Below are 21,526 nucleotides of genomic sequence, written 5' to 3'. Positions count from 1 at the left end.
GTTTTGTTGTTCTATTCTACATGAATTTGTGAGATCCCGTGGGTCCTTGAGACTTCCCCTGTCAGTCATGGCCGCAGCCGTTCCACAACAAATCCAGACCTGGTGGGTGCAGACGGACGGCGGAGCAAGGAGCCGATCCGCAGACGTTCTACAACCGGTGGAGATTGGGGGTAAAGGTGGATTTCTACTGCGAGCATTCAGAGGTTCCAGGCTTGGTGTTAGCTAATACGGCACGCTATGCTTTAGCTAGAGTGCAGACACTCCAAAGATCCAACGACATGCCGGGGCTACAGGTACAAAGGAGAACTCTGGAGAACTGTGAAGAACTGTGATTGGTCAGCTCCAGGCTGCTTGTGTTTTCTTCTCCAAGGCTCAGAAATACCACATTGCTCGACCCTCCTCCACAGTGCAGTCTGTCCTGGAGAAACATTACATCACATATTGTTCTGTCTTGTTTGTATTTCTGTAAACCACTCCCAATTGTCTTAGGCTACATTTTCCCAGGACGCAGCAACGGTGCGCTTGCACCAACCCAAAAAAAGACAGCATGGAAAGCGGAAGGTCCGGAGAATGTCGTCTGAAATAGGCAGCCAATGGCAAGCTTCATACCTACAGTCTACAGGCAGTTAGTCAGACTACCAGAGACGCTGTCCTTTGTGATTTTGCAAAGGGAATTAACCAAACCACACTAAAAGGTTTTTAATGGTTACACATCAAAAGTTAATAGGTCAATAAAAAGCTAGATAAGACAACCCTTGAATGGTTGACAAATTGAAAGAAAGACTCTAAAGAAGTTTGGGGTTCATTTTCCTAACCATAATCAAAACCTAAGCATACACTAAGCATAAAGCTAAAACTAAGTCTGAAACCCTTGAACCTTTGAAGAAGTTCGCAGCAGAACCAAATGCCGGTCTTAAACCGAACCTGGTCCTCACAAAGATAGAAGTACAAGACCACGCACACACACACACACACTGTGATAATTTGCATCCCCTGTTAAACCAACTTCATTAATCCAGCCACCAGAGGGGGATTGGCAACATGGTAGCAGCAGAGTATCTGCCAACACACACACACACACACACACACACACACACACACACACACACACACACACACACACACACACACACACACACACACACACACACACACACACACACACACACACACACACACACACACACACACACACAGTCTGTGTTGTCCCCTCTCTCTCTAGGTTTCTCCAGCACTAATCTTTCCGACAGCCTCCCTCCATATTTTCTCTCCTTTTCCTTCGATTCGGGTCCGGGTCTCTCTTGCTGGGTTGCGTTTTAAAGGATTTGATGGAGGATAAAAAGAATTTCACAGGCGCACTCGAATTAAACCTCCTTTTTGTAAACACAACAAAATAAGGGGGAAGACAAAAAAAAATTTGAATAAGAAAAAAAAAAAAACGATGCTACTGTATATGCAGGGAGAATTAAAAAAACATAGCTACAATCCCTCACTGAGACACGCACAAAAAGGGTCCCAGTGTGTTTGGGATCTGGGCCGGCTGAACTTCAGAATAAACTGCCACAGGAAATGTGGTCTGCAAGCTTCTACTGGTCCCAACTGAACAATACATTCCTGTAAACTTGCATTTAATCTCTCACCCACGGTGCTGTCACCGGGATGTTTATATGCTCGCTGTGAGCGTTGTTATTGCTTATGAATGTTTCATGAGGGGCCATTATTTCAGCTTTAGCTTCTTCTGCAGCTCTAAAGGATTAGTTTAACATTTGCTTTCTTTCAGAGAGTGAGAAGCTAAATGACTGAAGGCCTACAGTACACACATTCACACGTAACAGGTCATCCAAGAGACTGGCTGTGTGTCCTTAACTGTTTACTGTAAGCAACACAAGACTTTAACCCTTGTGTTGTCTTTCCCTCAACAGGAAAAAAACACTTTGTTGTCCCTATCTCAATGTTTTGTTGCTTGAAAAAAAATATTATATTTTATATTATATACTTTTGTTGTTTTTATCATTCCCCAAAGTTTTTAACACTTACTTCCAGTGGTTTTTTTTCATAGTTTTTGTTACTTTTGGACTTACCTTGGACTCTGAACTGATTTTCTCTTTTCACGGTCCTTTATCAGTCCATACAGGAAACCTGCTCTATAGGAGTAGGAGTTAATATTGTATTGAGTTGTCATGGGCTTATTTCTAAATTATTTCTCATTTCCATGAATATAAACAACATGACCATGTGTTTCGTATGCTGGGATAGATGAAGTTCTTGTCATGACAGCTGTGCCTTGAGACTAAGATATCGTAAAAGAAATGCAAAAGAATTGACACATTTAATTATTACTACGACATTAGAGATGCAAGAAATATTCACCAGTCCAGAACACAGGACCTTCTTCTTGTATTTACTTAATTTAACCCTTGTGATGTCTTCCCTTCGACCTTTATGTTCTTCTGGGTCTAAATTTCAAAATATTTTCAAAATATTGTACAATTTTGTTGTCTTTTTCCACACTTTTGTCACTTTTCCCAACTTTTTGAGACGTTATTTTATCTTATATTATTACAAATGCTATAAAATTGAATAAAAACACACTTAAAGTCAATGAAAGTAGTGAGTTGATCATTTATTGTACATGTGAAGAGCGTTCTAGGGAACCATCCACATTATTTGTTCTGACAATTTTGGTTGAAAGAAACTTTTTTTTTTTAAACCAGTTTTGTTAATTAGGGTTTTATTTACTCAGGCATGACATGCATTCTGTTTATCAAATTAACAGAAATAATCTGATCATGCTTACTGCCCGAAAAACCAACAGCTTAAGTTAGTTGTTAAAGCCTCTCTTCTTTAGTAAGCTCTATGAACACAAAATGTTCTCAATGCTCCAGCTCATGTGTAGAGACCTGGTGATACTTGGAGCAAAGTTTCATGTTGTGTCGAGCCTTCTTTCTCCTATAAATAGGGATTTTGATGCTATCATAATAGTGCCCCTAGCTTTTCAAAAGGCCATTCGACCCCAAAAACTATCCAAAAAGCGGCGCTTCCTTCCTAATTATGCTTTTAAACTTAAGTTTGACTCAGGTACATTCACAAAAAGACCAGAGGCTGCATTTTGGCAAGAGTTACCCTTTAGATTAGCAAAAGTGGATTTGTACCCCGCCTTAACGCACCCGCACCAGGTGCTTCGCGCCGCACGCTTAGATCATTAAACTAGCGTCTTTTGTATTCATTGTTTTCTTTACTCATTTTTGAAGTGCCCCTTTTCCCCCGGTGTGCTTGAAACAGGGAGCAGTGTCACCTGGATATTGTATTTTTGAATTTTAGACGTATTTTTGTTATAATTGTTATTATTAAGATGATCACCTCTCCGACCATGCCGTTCCACTCCCCATCGATGTTCTTTCCGTGCCTCCCATTGGTCACCAGGTAGAGGTCGTAGGTGAAACCCACAATCTTCGCCAGTCGCTTGAGGACGTCGATGCAGAACCCCTTGCAGCAGTGCTTCGTGGGCCCGGTGCCATCCACCACCAGGCTGAGGAGAGCATGTGGGAAAAGACAAGATAGGTGAGATGGTGAACACGCTTATTCGTTAGATGTGAAGATGTTTTATCGAGGACACCTCGACCTGGACGGGCTGCTTGGCTGTTGATGTAGAAATTGAAAAGGAAGGCGAGCGTGCTGCTAGAGGAGCGAACAGAGGAGCGACCATAAAGACCCGGGGAGAATGAAACAGAGGAAGACTGGGGGACTGAGGAAAGTACGAGTTATTGGCATTATTAGGATCTGGTAGTTTGAACATTAAACATTTTTATTTGCAAACATTTTTTTAAACAAAAGAAAGACGGCTTTGTGTTGATGATTCTGCCTGGAAGTGCCATTCCCTTCCTTATTTATTTATTTTTCCGCGGCTGTAGTTTTGTAGTATCTACAAAATGTTTAGTTCTAGTTTACGGGGTTCTACTATTGTACTGTGGCTGCAACATGTTTTATAGATTCTTTTTATATATTTTGTGCAAAGTAGAGTATGTTGTGTGTGGACATTGGACCACAAGCTGTGGCTGCTGTGCCCTCCATCAGCTGTCCTTGCCAAGTACCCATTTGATGGACCTTGAGACACTTATGGCAGCTATGGCAACCCCTCGGCTCTGTTGCCTAGCAACTCAACTTGCACAACTGTTTGTTTTTTTTTGTTTTTTTTACTTCAACCACAGTACAAACGTCAATCATATGAGTGTGGGATACCTAACTCCTCTGTGTAATTTGTATATTTGCATCTGATTTATTTTCTACATATTAAGTCTAGGCTCTACTTGGCAGACATTAGCAAGGAAATACACGTTGTGTTATTGTGAAATTTTGACTAGCAAGGATTATCAAGGTTATTTTTTTCATTCCAGAGCCATCATTCTCTTCTTGTGCACATCATTTCACATTATTGACATGATGTTTAATTACACAGAATGATCCCACAACACAACGGCTGTATTGAATGGTTTCATACACAAGAAATTCTTTGCTCGTTGTTTGGATGCTGAATAGCAATCAGACACATAATGTCACAACAGTGTTCCCCACAAGCAGGTAAATAACCTTACCTGACCAAAGTATATTAATAACTTAGTTATAAATATACTTTGGTCAGGTAAAGTAAACACAACAATGACATACATGGGTTAAAAGACCAACAGCTCAGTGAAACCCTTTTTTTTCCAACAAAATTAGCCCATACTGTATTTCTAGTTTTTTATACACCTGAAAACTCGTTAAATATAGGCGATAAACTCAGAGTAGTCTGTACCGGAATGAATGCAGATTGGAACCTTTCCCACTGAAGACCAAAGTGAGATGTTAGTGGGGTTTTTGTCCGGTGGTAAAGGGGCTTAAATTGTGTGTTATTTTAAGGTAAGTGATTGTTTGAGATTGAGATGATGAAGATAATGTCACATGTGGTGGTCCTTACGTTCAGTTTAAGTGCGTGGTTGTGCCCCAGTCAATTGCGTGATCATTTTAAGTATTGGACAAACAAAACAAGACCTTGGTGGTAACGACAGGAGAAAAGCATAAATCATCAGAGGAAATAAGGTAAAAGGTAAAAAGGTTTGCAAATCAATCACACAGTATGTAGTAGTAAAAAGAAAAAAAAAGGACATCAAATTTATATTCATGAGAAAAAAGACAAGCAATTGAGGGAGAGATCTTATAAAGGGAAAAACAAAACGTGGGTCAAACTTCTCTCTCAGCCAATAAAATTGATGGAGGATGAACTCGTTATCTTCCCATTGGCCTGGTTATGTGCTGGCAGGAAGGAAGCTTATCTCGGATAGAGCAGGAGCTGGATCGTGCGCACGCGCACGCGCACGCGCACACGCACACGCACACACACACACACACACACACACACACACACACACACACACACACACACACACACACACACACACACACACACACGCTCACTCTGTTTCTCCCTGACTTTCTTTTGCCTCAAATGAACCTTATATGGACATGAAACAGGAGCAACAAGAATTATAAAGGAATCTGAATATCAATACTACTGCATATTGAACACAACACATCATAGAAGTACAACGTCTTACTATTCCATGTATTACCTATCTTTTTATGTTTATTTGTTTATATTTCTTTTTCTTTGTATGATATTTGTTGCACCGTTGGTCGGAGAGAAAGATATTTTTAGTTGCTCATTATGTCTGGCACATGTTGCAGAATTGACATAAAGTTGACTTGATATCAGATTAGAATCACATCAAGTTGTGGCCATCTTCTTGTAAATATGTTATGAATACAGTGCAAGTCACTGTAAACTGGGCTGAAGAGCTCCACACATGCTCCGTTACCCATTATAAGAGTTGGAAGGGAATGCAGCACGGATCACTGGTTCCATGATTCTAATTATCTAGACTGATTAAAAGACAATTAACCTTAACTTGCTGTGTGGTTTCAAGGTTAGAGAATGGTTTTAATGAATAGCTGTAACAAAATCCTGCTTTGTTCTTAATTGCATGCTTGCAGGTGCCCTTTGACTTAACCTATCTTCATTTTCTCCCTGGAATAATTACCTTATTGGGTGATGTTTTAATCTAGTGATCCCAGAAGGAAAGTATTTATTTAAGCCCATTCCTTCCTGTACACCAGCACCTGCAGATGGTAAAGATTTACTGTCTTGTTCATGGAGGCTTGGCCAGACAATTCAATTTCACAAGGGATAAGAGCCCGGCCTCCTCTGGTTGCAGGATGGTCTCTATCTATCCACTTTCCAAACTTCTTTGCTATTTCCCACAAGGGATCAGAGGCTGATAAGGGTTTAGAGCAGACAACACTAGGAGACATCAAGGTAAGAAATCATTTGTTATATACTAAACAGATCCTGTATGAAACCGTTTCAGTCCATTCTCAGATAAAAAATGGGATCCCTATATTATTCTGATTCCTAATAAACAGTAGGTCATGCTAACCTACCACTTTCTGATGGATTCCAAAAACAGATTTCCACGTTTGTATTCCATTCAGACTCACTTCCATTGCATTATTGTTTTTTCTCATTTCATCTCACTTATTTTGGCTTTTGCAACACTAAATAATTTCAAACCTTTCATCCTCTAAGTGGAGGTGACATTTTGCTTTAATGGCAACAGTATAATGGGCAGTTGGGCAGTCGTTAAAAGCGAAGAAAGTAACAGACTATTGTTGAGAAACCAGCAATGCACTGAACAATGTTGAGCAATGAACATTTTCTTTGACCGTGTTAACAAGACATTAAAAAAAATTCTTTATTCACTTTAAGAAGTATTTTACCAGTGGAAGGAGGGTATTTTCTTAAAACTGGGCTGTCTATGTAGTATAATGGTGCAAACATTTTTCAAATTGGTGCTACATGCCCTGAGAAAACAGAAAAGGGTCCGTGATATGCATAGTCATTTAAAATGTAGAAAACCTTCAAATATCAAAATGCACCTCACTGCACCAAACCAATAAACGCTCCCGCTGGTGGGTGACGTAATGCAAGCCATCACAGATATGGTGGCCGGCTGGTGGTCATAGGTCTCATATTATTATTGTTAAAAGATTAGCTAAAATATGTTTTTGTAAACATTTAAGGTGAGAAACGGGCAATGTATTAACACAATCTGGGTTAATAGTTGATCAACGCTATCTACTTCTACCGTTTCATTCTACAAGCTTCTATTACTGTAATACAGGAAACAGTGTTCACAAACTCATACGCTGCTGCTGGGGTGTGTTACCTGGTATTGACAGGCATGCGACAGGGTACAGAGTCCCGGATGCAGGAGCTGGTGCCCGGGTCAGCCGGCTCCACGATGACAAAGGGCCTCTCCTCCAAGGTAACCACTCGGAGGTGCTGGGAGTCCTCCAGAGGCTTGAGGAAGGGGCCGTAACGAGACCAGGGATGGTAACGCAGTCGCAGGTGGCCGTTCTCCCACCAGCCAACCTGGATGGGAAAACACACCCAAACACAGGCACTCAGGTCTTCAGCTCAGTGGCTCAGAACAGCCGGCTCATATCACATCATATCTTTATATATATATAGAGAGAGAAAGAGAGAGAGAATATGAGTCATTTACTCACGGACAAATCAGTTTTGTGTTTTAACCTGGACAATGTCATCTAGTCAGTGAGTCAACCGGTAACCTAGTAACACAGCACATATCCCTGCCTTGTTGTTAACACATCTGATTTGCACAAAACTGAGAAGCACCTGGAAGGACCTTGATGAATGTCAACCTAGTTTTAACGGTGACACCTGCAAATCAACCAATCCATGCTTACTGGGAAGCTAAAGCATCTAGCGAAAACTAGCTTCCACATTACCAATATTATTTAAAAAGGATTATTGTCCATAATGCCTCCCAGTGGTTGAATATAGCAATACAGAAACATTATTTGGGTAGTCCAAGTATACAATTGGTTATACAACTTTGGAGTCCTTGTGTCCCAGTCATTTGAATAACTGAGTATGTTCGATACAGTTAACATACACATCATACCCATTCTCTCCCCTCCCTGTGTATTTATTGTGTAATGGTGGCAAAAAAAGGCCTCCTAAAAAGACGTCTGTGTTAGATGTCTAAAAACGGCTCAGCCAGTGTGTATCCGGTACAGTAGAAGCTTCTAACTGTTCAGCATTGAGATTTTAAGTAATTGTGTCATCACCATTGATGTCAGTTTAACTGTTATCCAAATTGTGAGCTCCTATACTCTCACGTCTACAGTAAGCCCTAATGGACATTATTAATAACCACAGAATGACAGGGACATGACAACACAGTGTAAGTGAACAACATTGGGTAAGGTGTGTTATGTGAGGTACCTCAGCCCATCAGTCTCTACTTCATTGTAGATTATCACTGTTTGAGTCTTCTGTTAGCTCGAGTTTCCAGTCATATGATTGCATTTCCCCTTCCTCTACAGCCACATGCTTTTTTTCTGCACATTCAATGGGTTATGAGGGGGTGATGAAACGCAACAGGGGAGTGTGCATTCGTTCTGTTGCATAATGAGCAGTGTGTTTATGTTTACTGAGCTTTTTGTGCTGAAACATGATATTTTGGATCAAAGACTAAAGAGACAGCTTACAGTGTCACAGTGACCTACATGTGTAAACACATCTGCTCACACCGACGGAGATGTTACTGGAAGGATGTGCAGCCACAACACAGCTAAGCTGTCTTTTTAATTTTGCCATTTTCTTGCTGTGGTGTAATATTTAGATGTTGATGTTGATTAAGCATGCTGCCAGTTCTCCTGTGAATCCCCCTGTCTGCTGGGATTTATGAATAAACACCCAAAGCCTTTTTAAACACATACATACACAGGTTGTGTCACTTGTGACTCACATAGACCCTGATCATAAGTGCTACCTGCCTATTCCGAACCCTTATTGTACCTTAAGGTGCACATATTATGAAAAATACTTTTTCTGGAATTTTGGGTGTTATTTTGTGTCTTTATTGCTTCCACACACATATAAACTTTGATGCTGTTTTGAGTGACATATAGGTTTCTGAATGTTGTCTGCCTTCAGTCTCTGGGTGAGCTGTTCCAAATCTGCAGGGTCTTCTACTTCACTAGCCAAAACAAGGGTTATAGATGGCTTGGCCATTTTTTTACTAATCCTTTATCCTGGTTTTCAAGTCTCCTTGTTAACGTAAAATTCTCTGGCTTACAACTATATAGTTTTCTTCTGGTTTTGGTCCAAATTCACACTGGTATCAACTACAAAACACTACTGTTACCAAACATTTTTCACATGATAATTGCTGAGGTAATTTGGTGTGCAATGGCACTTCTTAAGACATCTCTTATCCTTCATGATATCTTAATGACAAATCCAAATAGCACCACTTTACTTGAGGTCTTAGAATCTATCCATTACACTATCATAATAGTATGACACGTTATTGTGAAATATCCTGGAATATATATCACCAAGTGCTAGAATTGGTCTCTAACCGTGCACATCTAATTATAGCAATCATTATGTCAACATGTGATGAATACAAAAAGAACAGAAAGTCTTCTGTTCATGTCAAGTTACCCTGACAAGGACATCCTCTGGTAGTGTCATCCTGGTTAATGTTGAGATGTCATTACAAAGACATCCCAAAACAATTTAATGTCAACTTCTGGTAATGTCACTTTGATTAATGTCAAGTTGTCATAATCAAGATAATAATAATAATTAATGACAGAAGTCATAAACGTTTGATTGTTTAAAAGGTTTACGACACGTTCATGACAGTGTCATGTCATTGGTATGACTGTGTCATGTCACGGTTATGTTGATACTGTCAAGTAAAGTGTTACCAAATTATATTTAAAATCTTCATTTAAGATAAGATACACCATCGATCTCCAATATTTACACAATTATCAGTTAGTATTTGATCAAGTACTACTCTCTACTAATGAACTTGTATGTATGGTGAAACCGGCTGTCAATTAAAGAGTTGTTCATCTGTACTTAGTAAACACTTCCGTCTTTAAAATGCTTAAATCTAATTAAGGAACAGGTGCAAGCATTATACTCTACACTTTATCAGCAGAAATACAGAAATATAAAGACAAACAAGTCACAAGAACACAACAACACAATGTAATGGGAAAATTACATTTAACCAATGATTTTCATATTAATTATTCATAATAATATCTTCAATGCCTCTCAGAGTATTTGATTCCTGTATCCGTCATATGTGTGTTTCTCCTTGATGGGAGACAACTGGGTTTGTTATGACTCCACACCATTTCCACCAAGGATAGATGACGTGGAGCCCGACAGAAACAGTTGCCTAGACCGGTGTTTATCGTAGCAGGTCCCAGGTCGAGACCATAGCCTATCCAAGGGACAAGGTGTCGGTCAAGACACTTGGACACACGAGGGGCAGATTCAGGAATACGTAAGAGCTCCAATGTCAGCCTGAGGTCCACTGATTGTAATGCTTGAGATTAAACTGGTTTCCAAACAAGGGTTGGTTTTCCTCTGTGGGGCACTGGATATAAAGAAGTGTATTACTGATTGTTGTTACCAGAACTGTTGCCACTTTGTAACTCTGTACATGCTGAAAACTGTTCTCGTCACTTGATTGTTCTCTGCAGAAAACAATGAAACCCTTCCACCGATTACCTAAACCTTTAATCCAGTTTGCAGCCTGTCTTTATTTTGTTTCAACAAGGTCTCTTCTGCCACTCAAATTCCTCCCTCGCTGAACAGAAACTTCCACAACAACATTTAAGCACACATAGGTGCACCGACACACTTCCACATTGTTATTCATAAATATTCATTTTGGCTACTTAACTACATTAACACAAGGACCAGAGATACAAACAAGAGAGTGATGTAAATAACAAATTTGGAGCACCTGGCAAATTGGACCAACCTTACTCGCTGTCTATTTCATGCATTTTTTGTCCCTCTGTTTTTTTTCCACTGTTTTCTGCTCGTCTCTCCGACTCTCTCTGCTGCATAAATCATAATAGCCAGATCCAACAGTTCTTTATGGAACAAAATGATAAGTACACTCATTTGTCTTTAAGTTCACTTCTCAAAAATGTTTTGCATTAGGTTAACTGAAATAACTGGCTTTAGCCACCCTTTAAACAAAAAAACCAAAATTACACACACACACACACACACACACACACACACACACAGACTAGAGCTGCAAATCTTCTTCTATAATACCATTTGAATTTCAATTGTTATTTTTTAAAATATTCAAATACTTGAATTATTAACACTCAAATGCAGACTGTTAATATGTACTACACAAGTCAGGTTTATGCAATTTCAATGCCTGTACAAGCCTGTGCATTTCTTGCATGCAACTTAGTTTACATTCATTATCCTCCATGAGCCCACAGCGACAAACCCAATCAACAGAGAATAAGAGCTAAAGGTGCCCGGTTAGGACAACAACAGCATGTTAGAAAGCACAGCCGAACCGACTTGTCATAAACTAGCTAACAATAGTGTTAGCCATGATGCTAACGGCAGAAACAGCCAACTGGTGCTGTTTGTTTTCTTTTTGTGATTCATGAGCAACCTGTTTCTATCAGATAGAAACGTCACTGAGAATACACCTATTAGAAGGTAATATATGCAGTTGTAGCTAACTCGGACAGCTAACAAACTTTAGCTGTCTCCATGAAGCTCCTAGCTTAGCTCAGATAACTTGCGACGCAGTTAGCAAACACAAACTAGCTTGATGGCTTGATGGATGTTGATTTTAAACTCATGGTAAAACTATTTCCTGTCTTTCTTCTAATTTCTAGCCACAGCCTGTCACAATCCAAACCCTGCTTTGCCAAAATGTTGCAATAAAATAAAAAAAGGTACACGGAGATACTCACTTTTGATAATTAGTGCAATCCCTTTAGTCGCACAGAGCTGGAGCTGAGGCCTAATCGTTTTTAGTCTCTTCATGTCTCTAACATTTTCATCACAATCAATACTCTTAGGTGCACTGCCCGGAGAACTCTATAATTTTGAGTGCACTAATTGGAGGATTCAATAAATCAATGTGCATTAGTTACAAAATAAACATGCTTTCCAGTAAATGTATTGCTATCTACTATGTATACTTCATTGTGTTTTCAGCCATAGCAACTGTGGAGGCTCATTGTTACAAAGCTCCTCTTTTGTTCATTACAAACAAATCACTGCTGCTGCAGCGGCTGCAAAGCCCAAACACTCACAATGATGAGAATAGCAATTGTAAAAACTGTTCTACCCTAGGAATAGGCTGAGTCACTGTTCATGTGGTCTTCTTCTAGAAGGTAGCAAAAACTCTAAATTCATAAGAAAATGTTGATCGATTTTTAAAGTGTTCATATTACGCTTTTTGGCTTGATTTGGAGGACCTGGAGAGAGAGTTTTCTTGGATGTGAAGGTAAGAAACTCCACTTGTCATTTGTTAAAACTTAAAATTAATTAGATCTCATGAAAAGTATTCACAACTGTGGCATTGTGATTCTGAGCAACTCCCATGCACCACCACCTTTATATTATTTGGCTAATTCATTGTACTCATTTTGGCCTTCTCTTAAACTGATAACCTTCAGTAGCAAGTATGATTCATTTTATACATGTCCTTTAAAACATTTTTATTTCTACTAGTGCTGAGTCTTTTGCTGTCTGGATTTTTCTGCGTCTCTACTTTTCAGTTCTGTCATTTATTTTGACAGATTTTGCAATGTCCCGGCTTCTGTTTCCCAATGATGCCATCCGGAGAGGAGTCAAGGCTCCACAACTAATATTCAACCTTGTTGTTGAACATGATTGGCAGGCTGAATGAAGCCTACAGTCTATGCCCGCTTCCTATTACAGCACCCGTTTTGTCACTCAAAGCGGCACACCCTTAATTTTGGGTATCTTTATGCCTTGATATAATTCAAAAGGATGAGTTATAAAGTCTGTTTTAAAGGCTGCTCCTTTGTGAAGAACACGCTGAATTATTGTAATCGATTAAGAGCTCTATAAAGCTCTTCCTGCAGATATATCGTTAGTCTGTGTTGTGAGGTGGTAAAATTCTTATTGCGGCTTTAAACTGGAGTGAAATAGGATGCAGCTTTGTGTGGTTTAGGATTCCAGCTCTTCTGTCATGTTGTTAACCAAAGTACTGCGGCTGTCTTGTCTCCTTCAGACATTGATCCATTGTTTACTTCCCTGCATACACTTTGGTTCAAAGAACAAACAAATGTAAGATGGCGTGCTGTATAGTTGCATCACATAACACCTAATTTCATAAAACTTACAGAATGAAACACTCAAAAAAGTATGAAAAAAGGCTCAGTTGGCAGCAAAACAAAAATCTAAAAACAAAAGAACCCTTCAATTCAGATATGATCTGCGCTGAAGTGCACATACACACCATAACTTTACTATTTGATGCAGAACAGATGGCATGAAATAATGGAATTAAAATCACTTCAGTATTTAACAAACTGCCTATGCTAAGAAATAAGATTTTATTTTTATTTTATTTTTTTATTTAAGTTAGCGTGACCCAACGTTATTTCTTGAGTTATTCAGGGAGATTAAATGCAAATACACATATGGTTTGTGCTTTTCTATGCATAATGCATGTTACATTTAACTCCAACATCACTAATTATGCATCCAAAAAGAATTTAACAAATTATAAATTCTTTACTTTGTGTGCTACTTTAAGTTCGAAGTGCAGCAAAAATCAGAGACGGGTTAATTGACAAACCTGCTTGGCAATTACAAAACTTCACAAAATATATGTTCTTTGCCCTAAGGCCGGACTAAATATTAATCTCTGTGTGAATATGTCTGACTCTGAGACTCTCGATGAATACAGTCCCGACGAGCTCTACAGCCAGCTCTTCTTCAGCAGCCCTAAGTTGCTGAGCTCGGCAAATATACTCCGTGATTCAGTTCAAGAGAGGTTAATTCAGCAAACATACGCCTGGGTAACAGTGGTGCTCAGACAAATGAGCCAGACCCCGGGGCACAGAGGGTCAAGTGCTGGTCTCAGAGGGAGTTGTGTCAACACGTTTGTCCTTTGCGTGGCTCTTATAACCCGCAAGTCAAAGCCCTCGCGCTAGAGTCACACCAACAGACCATCAAGTCCTCGCCTGGAAATGAATGAGGAAGAAAATAAATGATATAAGGGATAAAAATGTCATTAGGCTAAAAAGAGATGAATTCCATATTTACGAAGGGACTTTCATATGGTAGTGTCCACTGTTAAGTGTTGCACGTTGTTCTTCTCAAACTTTTCTCTATTGTAAATGACTTTATATTTTGATCAGGGCACTTGTCATTTTGAATAGGGTTACCTGCTGGTTTCTTTGGACCGTAGCGGTTTCATGTTGTTTGTAGACAAGTGCTGGTTAACCTTTGTTAAAATTAAAAGTCAACACTTTTGTTGATGCTTTTATTGATTTTTTAAAAACTTTTCCTGACGTTTTTTGTCCCTTTTTTATATACTTTTGAAGCTTTTTCTGGAAACCACCACTATTTTTTTTTTCAATGCAATAAAATTGAATAAGACAGCCCAAAATGAATGAAAGTAGAGATTTGGACTTGCCAAAGAGCGTCGTGTGGAATCAAGCATGTTATTTTGGGGAATTAAAAAGAACATTGAAATAAGAAAACGGGTCAATTTGACCCAAGGACAACACACGGGTAAAAAAAACGGTTTGATAGCCAACACCTGAAAAGAGTTCTGACACCCAGAAAACCCAAAAAGTGTGTTAAAATTAGTCAAATGCAAAAAGGAGAACTCTCCCCTCAGCTCTCGCTCTCTCTCACATGATCAACAGCCAATAGCTACGCTCTCTCTCTGAACTGACCAAAAGTGATTGACCAAAGTCTCCCGTCAAATGTATCTAAAGCCTTAAAAAAGGGCTAAGAGGAGGTGCTAGGGATCTTATTCATTGCAGTTTAACTGTTAACCGCCAATAGGAACTGTTTAAAACAATATTATTAAAATAAAAATAGTTTTTGCACTCCAAAAAAAAACAGGAATACATTTCTTAACTGCTACTACTTTGCTCTAGCAAGTTGTGTTTCAAGCTGCTGTTACTTTCTGCTTGAGGCTCTCTGCTGGACGCCGCTCACAGCGAGCGCTACGTGACACATGTCACTGTATCGATGAGGACTGGCGGGTTAAATCCGCCGTCCTATACACAGAGTATGCCAGGCAGACACAGCTGACAACCTCACAGAGGCAGTGGAGACAGGCTATACACACCGCAGGGCTGCTATAATGCAAGTCTTTTCTCTTAGATCACTTTAAAGCGCCCATATTCTGCTAGTTTTCAGGTTGAAACTCATAATTGTATTTTGAGGTTGTACCAGAATAGGTTTACATGTTGTACCAGAATAGGTTTACATGTTGTACCAGAATAGGTTTACATGGTTTCATTTCCAAAAAACACCATATTTTTGTTGTACTGCACATTGATACAGATCCTGTTTTCCCCTGTGTGTTTGGGTCTCTGTTTTAGCTCCAGAGTGAGACATCTCACTTCTATACTATCTTTGTTGGGAGTCGCACATGTGCAGTAGCTCGGTAAGATCCCATCAGCTAGATAACCGTTTCTCCAACTTTGGTCAGTCCAAGGCAGGATTAGCTGGGAGACTTCTTCTAAACAAGGGGCAAATGTGGAAAACCTGCAGAACAGGGACAGGGAAGTAGTTCTTTTGGAGATTATGGTGAACTAGTGTGTGTTGTAGCAGTGTTTTGCCATTGCGAACAAGCTAGCATGTGCTACAGTTAGCCACCTCCTCCTGGCTAGTGACGTAGAAAGCTGTGCAGATGTTGAACAACTTACCCAGAGACTGAAGGCAGAGGACATTCAGGAACTGGATCTCCAAGTTTTTCTTTGTGTGATAGCACCAAAGACACAAAATAACACCCCAAATCTCAGAAAAAATGATTTTTTCATAATATGGGCACTTTGATAACAAGGTGCTGCAACATTTTTATGGATTTTTTGCCCAACAACAGCTAAAATAAACTGCCCACCGCAGCTTTAAAAGACACTTAAGCTCTCCATAGAGCTGAGTGGAACTGCAGAGTCCGGCAATAATTAGCTGTAGGTTTATCACTAACATTACAAAGTCTCTTCAAGCTGTTGTAAATAAAAACATTTATTGTATTATAGCATCTATAAGTGTGCTTTTGAGTAAGCATTATAATAATCATGAGCATACTTTTGTTACAGTAATTTTGCAGACAGGAATAATAAAAACTCTACGATTACTACATGTAGTAAAACACCAAAAGGTGGGAGGGGTTTTCTGTTTGAGACATGGCATCTTGATGATTTCCTCCTCCACTTACATAAACTTCAGATATAAAAGAGTGACACAGGGGTCGTCTTTTGAGATCAGCAGTGCAAATGAAACCCTTATCTGCCAGTTTTTCCGCCGCCTGTAGCCAGTTTTTCATCCTTTATCTGTTCCAAACCCATGGCGTACGAGATAGTAACCTGTCTCCACAGTCAGTGTCTCAGCCTTCATTCAGTAAACATCAAATACGACAATGGTGAGCTGAATCAGGAAACGCACACACTGTGATTCCCACCGATGTAATAGGCTCGTGCTTGTTGCACCAGGCACTACTGTGATGTTCTGTCAGGTTAACTACTGTCAGAAGAAATCTCAAAAACACCTCAAAAACTAAAGAAGACTAAAAAACAAATAAAATATCTGAAATTCTCCAAAAATAAATGCCCCTTGCTCAGCAATCAAGTGCTGCCTATTTGACAGGTCTAAAAAAAGTAGTATTTAAGTATTAACAGTAACTTTAATAGTTTTGTCCTTTCTGAATCTTCCTCCGAGGCTTGTTATCTTCTTTAAAAATAAATGGGAGTCAATGCCAGATGACAGTATGCATGATGTATACAATCCTGCAAACCCCTTTTTCAAACTCTACCATTCACTCCAAGCTCTTTCTGATGCAAATTCCCGACCGTAAGGCGAGTTTCACAGATGGCCCAGAGAGGGGGAACAGTGTGCGGCCTTGTCAAGTGAATGTGTATTATCATGAATGTTGACTGAACTGAGAATGGGGGGATTTCGCGGCCACTTCAGAGTAAAGATTCACCATGTGACACTGAGAAGGATCAAAACTGCTGGTAGAAGAAAGGCAAAATGAGATTTTACAAATGACGGATTTGACTTAAAAAAGTGTCAAGCAAAAGACGCAGTTTAACGTGTACTGTGAGGGTGCTCCATCCAATGTCTCCACAGTTTCTCACTGGTTCCTTGCTCATTGCTGTTCATTAAAATATCTATCAAAATCATGTGGTGAGTTTTTGATGGTTAATTATTTGGTTTTTAGAACGTAACCACTGTGAAATGTGACCACATCTTAGGCTGAGGGGTGTATAATGCTCGAAGAAAATAATTGACCAGTGTCTGTTTGCACTTTGGTTATTGAGAGAGCACTTTGATTATGGTTTGCACTTAAATAAATAAGACAAAATAAATGCAGTCCTTTACGTGTTGCATTTGCTGTTCTTAGTTTTCATGAGGAAACTAAGTACTTCAGTTAGAAGGTTACAAACAGTTTCAATTAGGAATAGAAGCACACACAGTTAATGTATTAGGTCTTATTTCGCCATTGAAGTTTTCTTTATTTAAAATTGTATGAAAATGTCTTGTCTTGTCCTCGTGAACCCAACATCGTGTCTTGTTTCGTTAGCCAAGTGTCTTGTCACACCCCAAATATGGACAGATGCTAACAAATAGACACATGAACAACAAATCTCCGATGTACAGCATGAGAGCATGTATAGCTGTTGTTAATTTCAAATGCCCGTGGACCTGGCTTTGTATGCTGTTGTCATGTTGAAACTAGAGATGTTCTGATACCAATACCAATATCGGTATTGTCTCCGATACTGCCTAAAACGCTAGTATCGGCATCAAGAAGTACTGGAGTTTATACACCGATCTGACACCACTTAAATAAACTAAAGAAACACTTGTGACCGTGTCAACAACAACACTGAACCAATTGTCTCGCTGTCTGATTGGATCGTGACGTCTCGTTCTCTGAGACTAAGCTACTAGCTAACATTACTATGGCAACTACCAGCAACGGGCGGAGTAGAAATGCTGCCTCCGGTTTCCCCCGGCATGCCTGGTATAAGAGATTGTTTATCAGATATGTGGTTTAGGCGTGTAGTTTAAAAATTCCATCTGAAAACTTTGTTCATGCTTCACCTATGGAGCCCAACTGAAGTACTGGACAGGAAGTTTAGCTTTGTCAGGAAGCGGTTGAACTACAAACACTTCAAATCCAAAGACTCAGAATGATGCTGTGCGGTTAAAGCGATGTGTTTTCCTTCTTTCAAAAGTCAATTTCCTTCAAAGTTATCCTTTAAATGAAGGGGGTGTTAAGTCTGCACTCACCGGTGAACATATTGAGTCATAAAAGGTCAGGAGCAAATGGAAAACAGCAGGATAGAACAAAAAGGTTTACTTGTTTTTCTCAGCTCAAAAAGAGTCCGGAGGAATTGTAAGTGCCTCTGAGGGCAGACCTTGGATTTGGTGCTATTACTGTACAACTGCTACAAATGGCCCCCGATGGAGAGGCTATTGGACTTGGACTTAGTGCTGGCTAACAAGGCTGACCAATCAAAACGAAAAAGTAGAGGGAGGAGGGGGCAGAGAGAGAGAGAGGACGGAGAGACAGTGAGACAGCAGAAAAGGGAAGCAGAGCAGCGATGAGTTAGCATGTTTGATGGGCTGTGGAATTAGCGGTTAGCCCGTCCAGCCGCTGTGTTATGATAATTACTGCCAACTTGCACAGCTGCGTACTCACCTCCTCCCAGCCTCTCCCATTGGTGTAGGAGATGACGTCAAGCAGCGGTTTGGACAGGTAGCCGTCACTGTTAAAGGAATAGTCCCGCCCACCGAGGGATATGTTGCTGAAGTACCTGTGGGAGAACACAATAGAACAGAGGAGTGAAATAAGAGATTTTAATGCCCTACATGATGGAGTCCATGTAAGGGGACAAGCAAATACATGTGCCGGCTATCAAGGCTCCATGTCCCTGAGAAGTAGACCCATGTCCCCTGTGGAAGACTAAACCAGCTGTGATATTCAATAAGCAAGTAAAGTCAATGTACAGCATTTCAATTTTCATTAAAAACAAAACACAAACTACAAAATTGGGTAACACTTGGTTTGAAGGGTGTGCATCAGACTGACATGACACCGTCATATGTCTGATACCAAACTTGTCATAGACAGGAATGAGTCTTTCTGAAGGTTCGTGACTTTTGTCATTAAGTGTGATTGAGTAAAATATAACACTTCAAATGCAAAAGTGGTATTGTTCAGGACATTTGTCTTCTGACAACTTAGAACTAACAAAGACAACGATCTCGGTGTTATGACAACCCGATATTAACCAAGACAATATAACCAAAGCTGTCGATGTCTTTGTTATGACATTAACCTAGACAACATAACCTGTCATGGATGACACAGCAGACCTAATTATCAAACTTCAGGAAAACTACTTTAAGAAACAATTTAGCTTTACGTGTAACACATTACATGACATTGTCATTTGGTGGGTTATAAACTGGCTGTCATGAGACCATTATAATTGTATCATGAATATATTTCCTTGACCTCAAGTAAAGTGAAACAATTTGGACGTTTCATTAAGCGAATGCAGCACCAATATATTTTAACGAGTTTTGGACGGATGCTAAAGTAACAGCTAACGTAATTAAAATGTAAACATGGTTATATTACAGTTAATAAATTCCATCAGAGTTGCTGTGAATCACTGATGTTGAGACTGAATCCTGGTTTAGTTTCACTTAATTCTTTAAGCTTGTCATCATGTTCATGTTAACAAGTGTACATTTTTACAACAATCACAGAAATATGCTAAGTGGACTTACGACAACGCCAGGCAGCTGCGTCCTTCTCATTTACATTTATCCTCATTTTCTCTGTTGCTATGTTTCTTGTATATAGCTAAATAGGTAGCAAGGTACGTAGGGAGATGATGTTGTCTTTCCTATTTTTGCCTACTGGTCCTAGACCATAGTCAGGAATCACAGGGGAGACCCCCCCTCCAGGGCCGATGCTATGGGAGTAACACACCCTTCACTTTGCTGCCAATGTAGAGAGCAGATGAAGCCACCGTGTCTTGAGAAGCTTGTAGTTTATTGTTGCCTGTAGGCTCAATTTACATCTTTACTCAATCCTTTTCCTCACACTGCATTCACTCACACGTTAACTTGTTCTCAAACCGACACCGCCATCAAACGCTCGCTCTAGTCTCCTCGCTCGACCACTCGCTCAAGTGTGCCTCCTAACCCCTGTGTTGTCTCTCCCGTTTTTCCCCTTATCTCAATGTTTTTGTTGCTCTTTACAAAGTGTTTTTAATAACATTTTGCTGTTGTTGTATTTGTTGTTTTTGGTCACCATTGTCAATGACATGTCTTTGTCCCTTTTTTTGATGTTTTGCCTACGTTTATGAAAATATTTTTGTCGTTTTAGACACTTTTTCCCAAAGTTTTTGACCCGTTCATCCAGTGTTTTTTTTCTTCTTCTTTTATTTTGTTGCTTTTTCCAACATTTTTTCCAATTTAAATCGTTGAACAATTGTGGGCAACACTTCAGAGGTCTATTGTCAGAGTCCTATGCTATCTGCTCCAATTCAAGTCGCCTGGATACAGTCTTTGACATCTTGGTCTTGTTACTTCACGGGTGAAGGCACTTTTTGTAAGTCACTCTGGACAAAAGAATTTGATGTAGGAATAAACGGTTGCTGTCAATCCAGGCGTGGCCTCGTGAGATGGCTAGAGTGGCAGCATTTGAGGGTCGGTGGGGGGAGTGGGTGTAGTGTAAAGCAAAACCATGTAATATGACGACGGTGCCAATTTTATAATTAACTGTTTTGTTGCACAAGCTGTCTATTTAAATATATCTAATAATAGATAGTTTTTAACATTGAAGGCAGATACAGAAGGATTTAAAGCAGACAACAGCCAGCAGAGGCTGACTCAGTGATGCAGCTGATAGAGTGCAGGAGAAGCTGATGGATGCTGAGCTATAAACTTGACCAAACACAGTTTAGGCTACTGGACGTTTTGCCAAATCAGATGCTGGACCGAAAATGAGCCTGACACTCCGAACCTCCTCTGGTTCCGGATAGCAGATAAAAATCAACAAGATCTCAGCAGAGATTATACAATTTGTAGGCTGGGACATCTCTGCAGCGCCACAATTTTTCATTCAGAATGGTTTGACCCATATTATGAATTTTTTTTAGAAAAAGGAGAAATCAGGAAAGAGAAGCAAACAAGAAAAGAAAAACAAAGTATAGTAATCTAGTCTGTGGAGGTAGAGCCGAGAGCTTCACAGTGGGGAACAAACATCCTCGTCATCCATCATCGAGAAACCAAGAGCAGAGAGGAGGTAAGCGACGCACGGGGGGAGAGAGACAACACGAAGAGCAAAATTGGCCAAAATGT

At 39.8% G+C, this 21,526-nt stretch overlaps 1 protein-coding gene across 1 annotated transcript in view; it reads right to left on the bottom strand.

Annotated features, from left to right (window-relative positions):
- grin2da (glutamate receptor, ionotropic, N-methyl D-aspartate 2D, a) overlaps positions 1-21,526 on the bottom strand; it is a 136,343-nt gene that overhangs the window by 54,682 nt on the left and 60,135 nt on the right. Inside the window, exons 6-8 of the mRNA XM_034892066.1 lie at positions 18,849-18,963; positions 7,263-7,468; positions 3,361-3,529 (exon numbers count right to left, since the gene is read on the bottom strand). Coding sequence (XP_034747957.1) covers positions 3,361-3,529; positions 7,263-7,468; positions 18,849-18,963 — 490 coding nt within the window. The remainder of the gene's footprint in view (positions 1-3,360; positions 3,530-7,262; positions 7,469-18,848; positions 18,964-21,526) is intronic.

This window comes from Etheostoma cragini, chromosome 14 (genome assembly GCF_013103735.1).
Source record: "Etheostoma cragini isolate CJK2018 chromosome 14, CSU_Ecrag_1.0, whole genome shotgun sequence".
In the NCBI taxonomy this organism is placed as follows: domain Eukaryota; kingdom Metazoa; phylum Chordata; class Actinopteri; order Perciformes; family Percidae; genus Etheostoma; species Etheostoma cragini.
The sequence above is the reverse complement of the archived record's forward strand: the minus strand, read 5'-3'. Positions and strand labels throughout refer to the sequence as shown.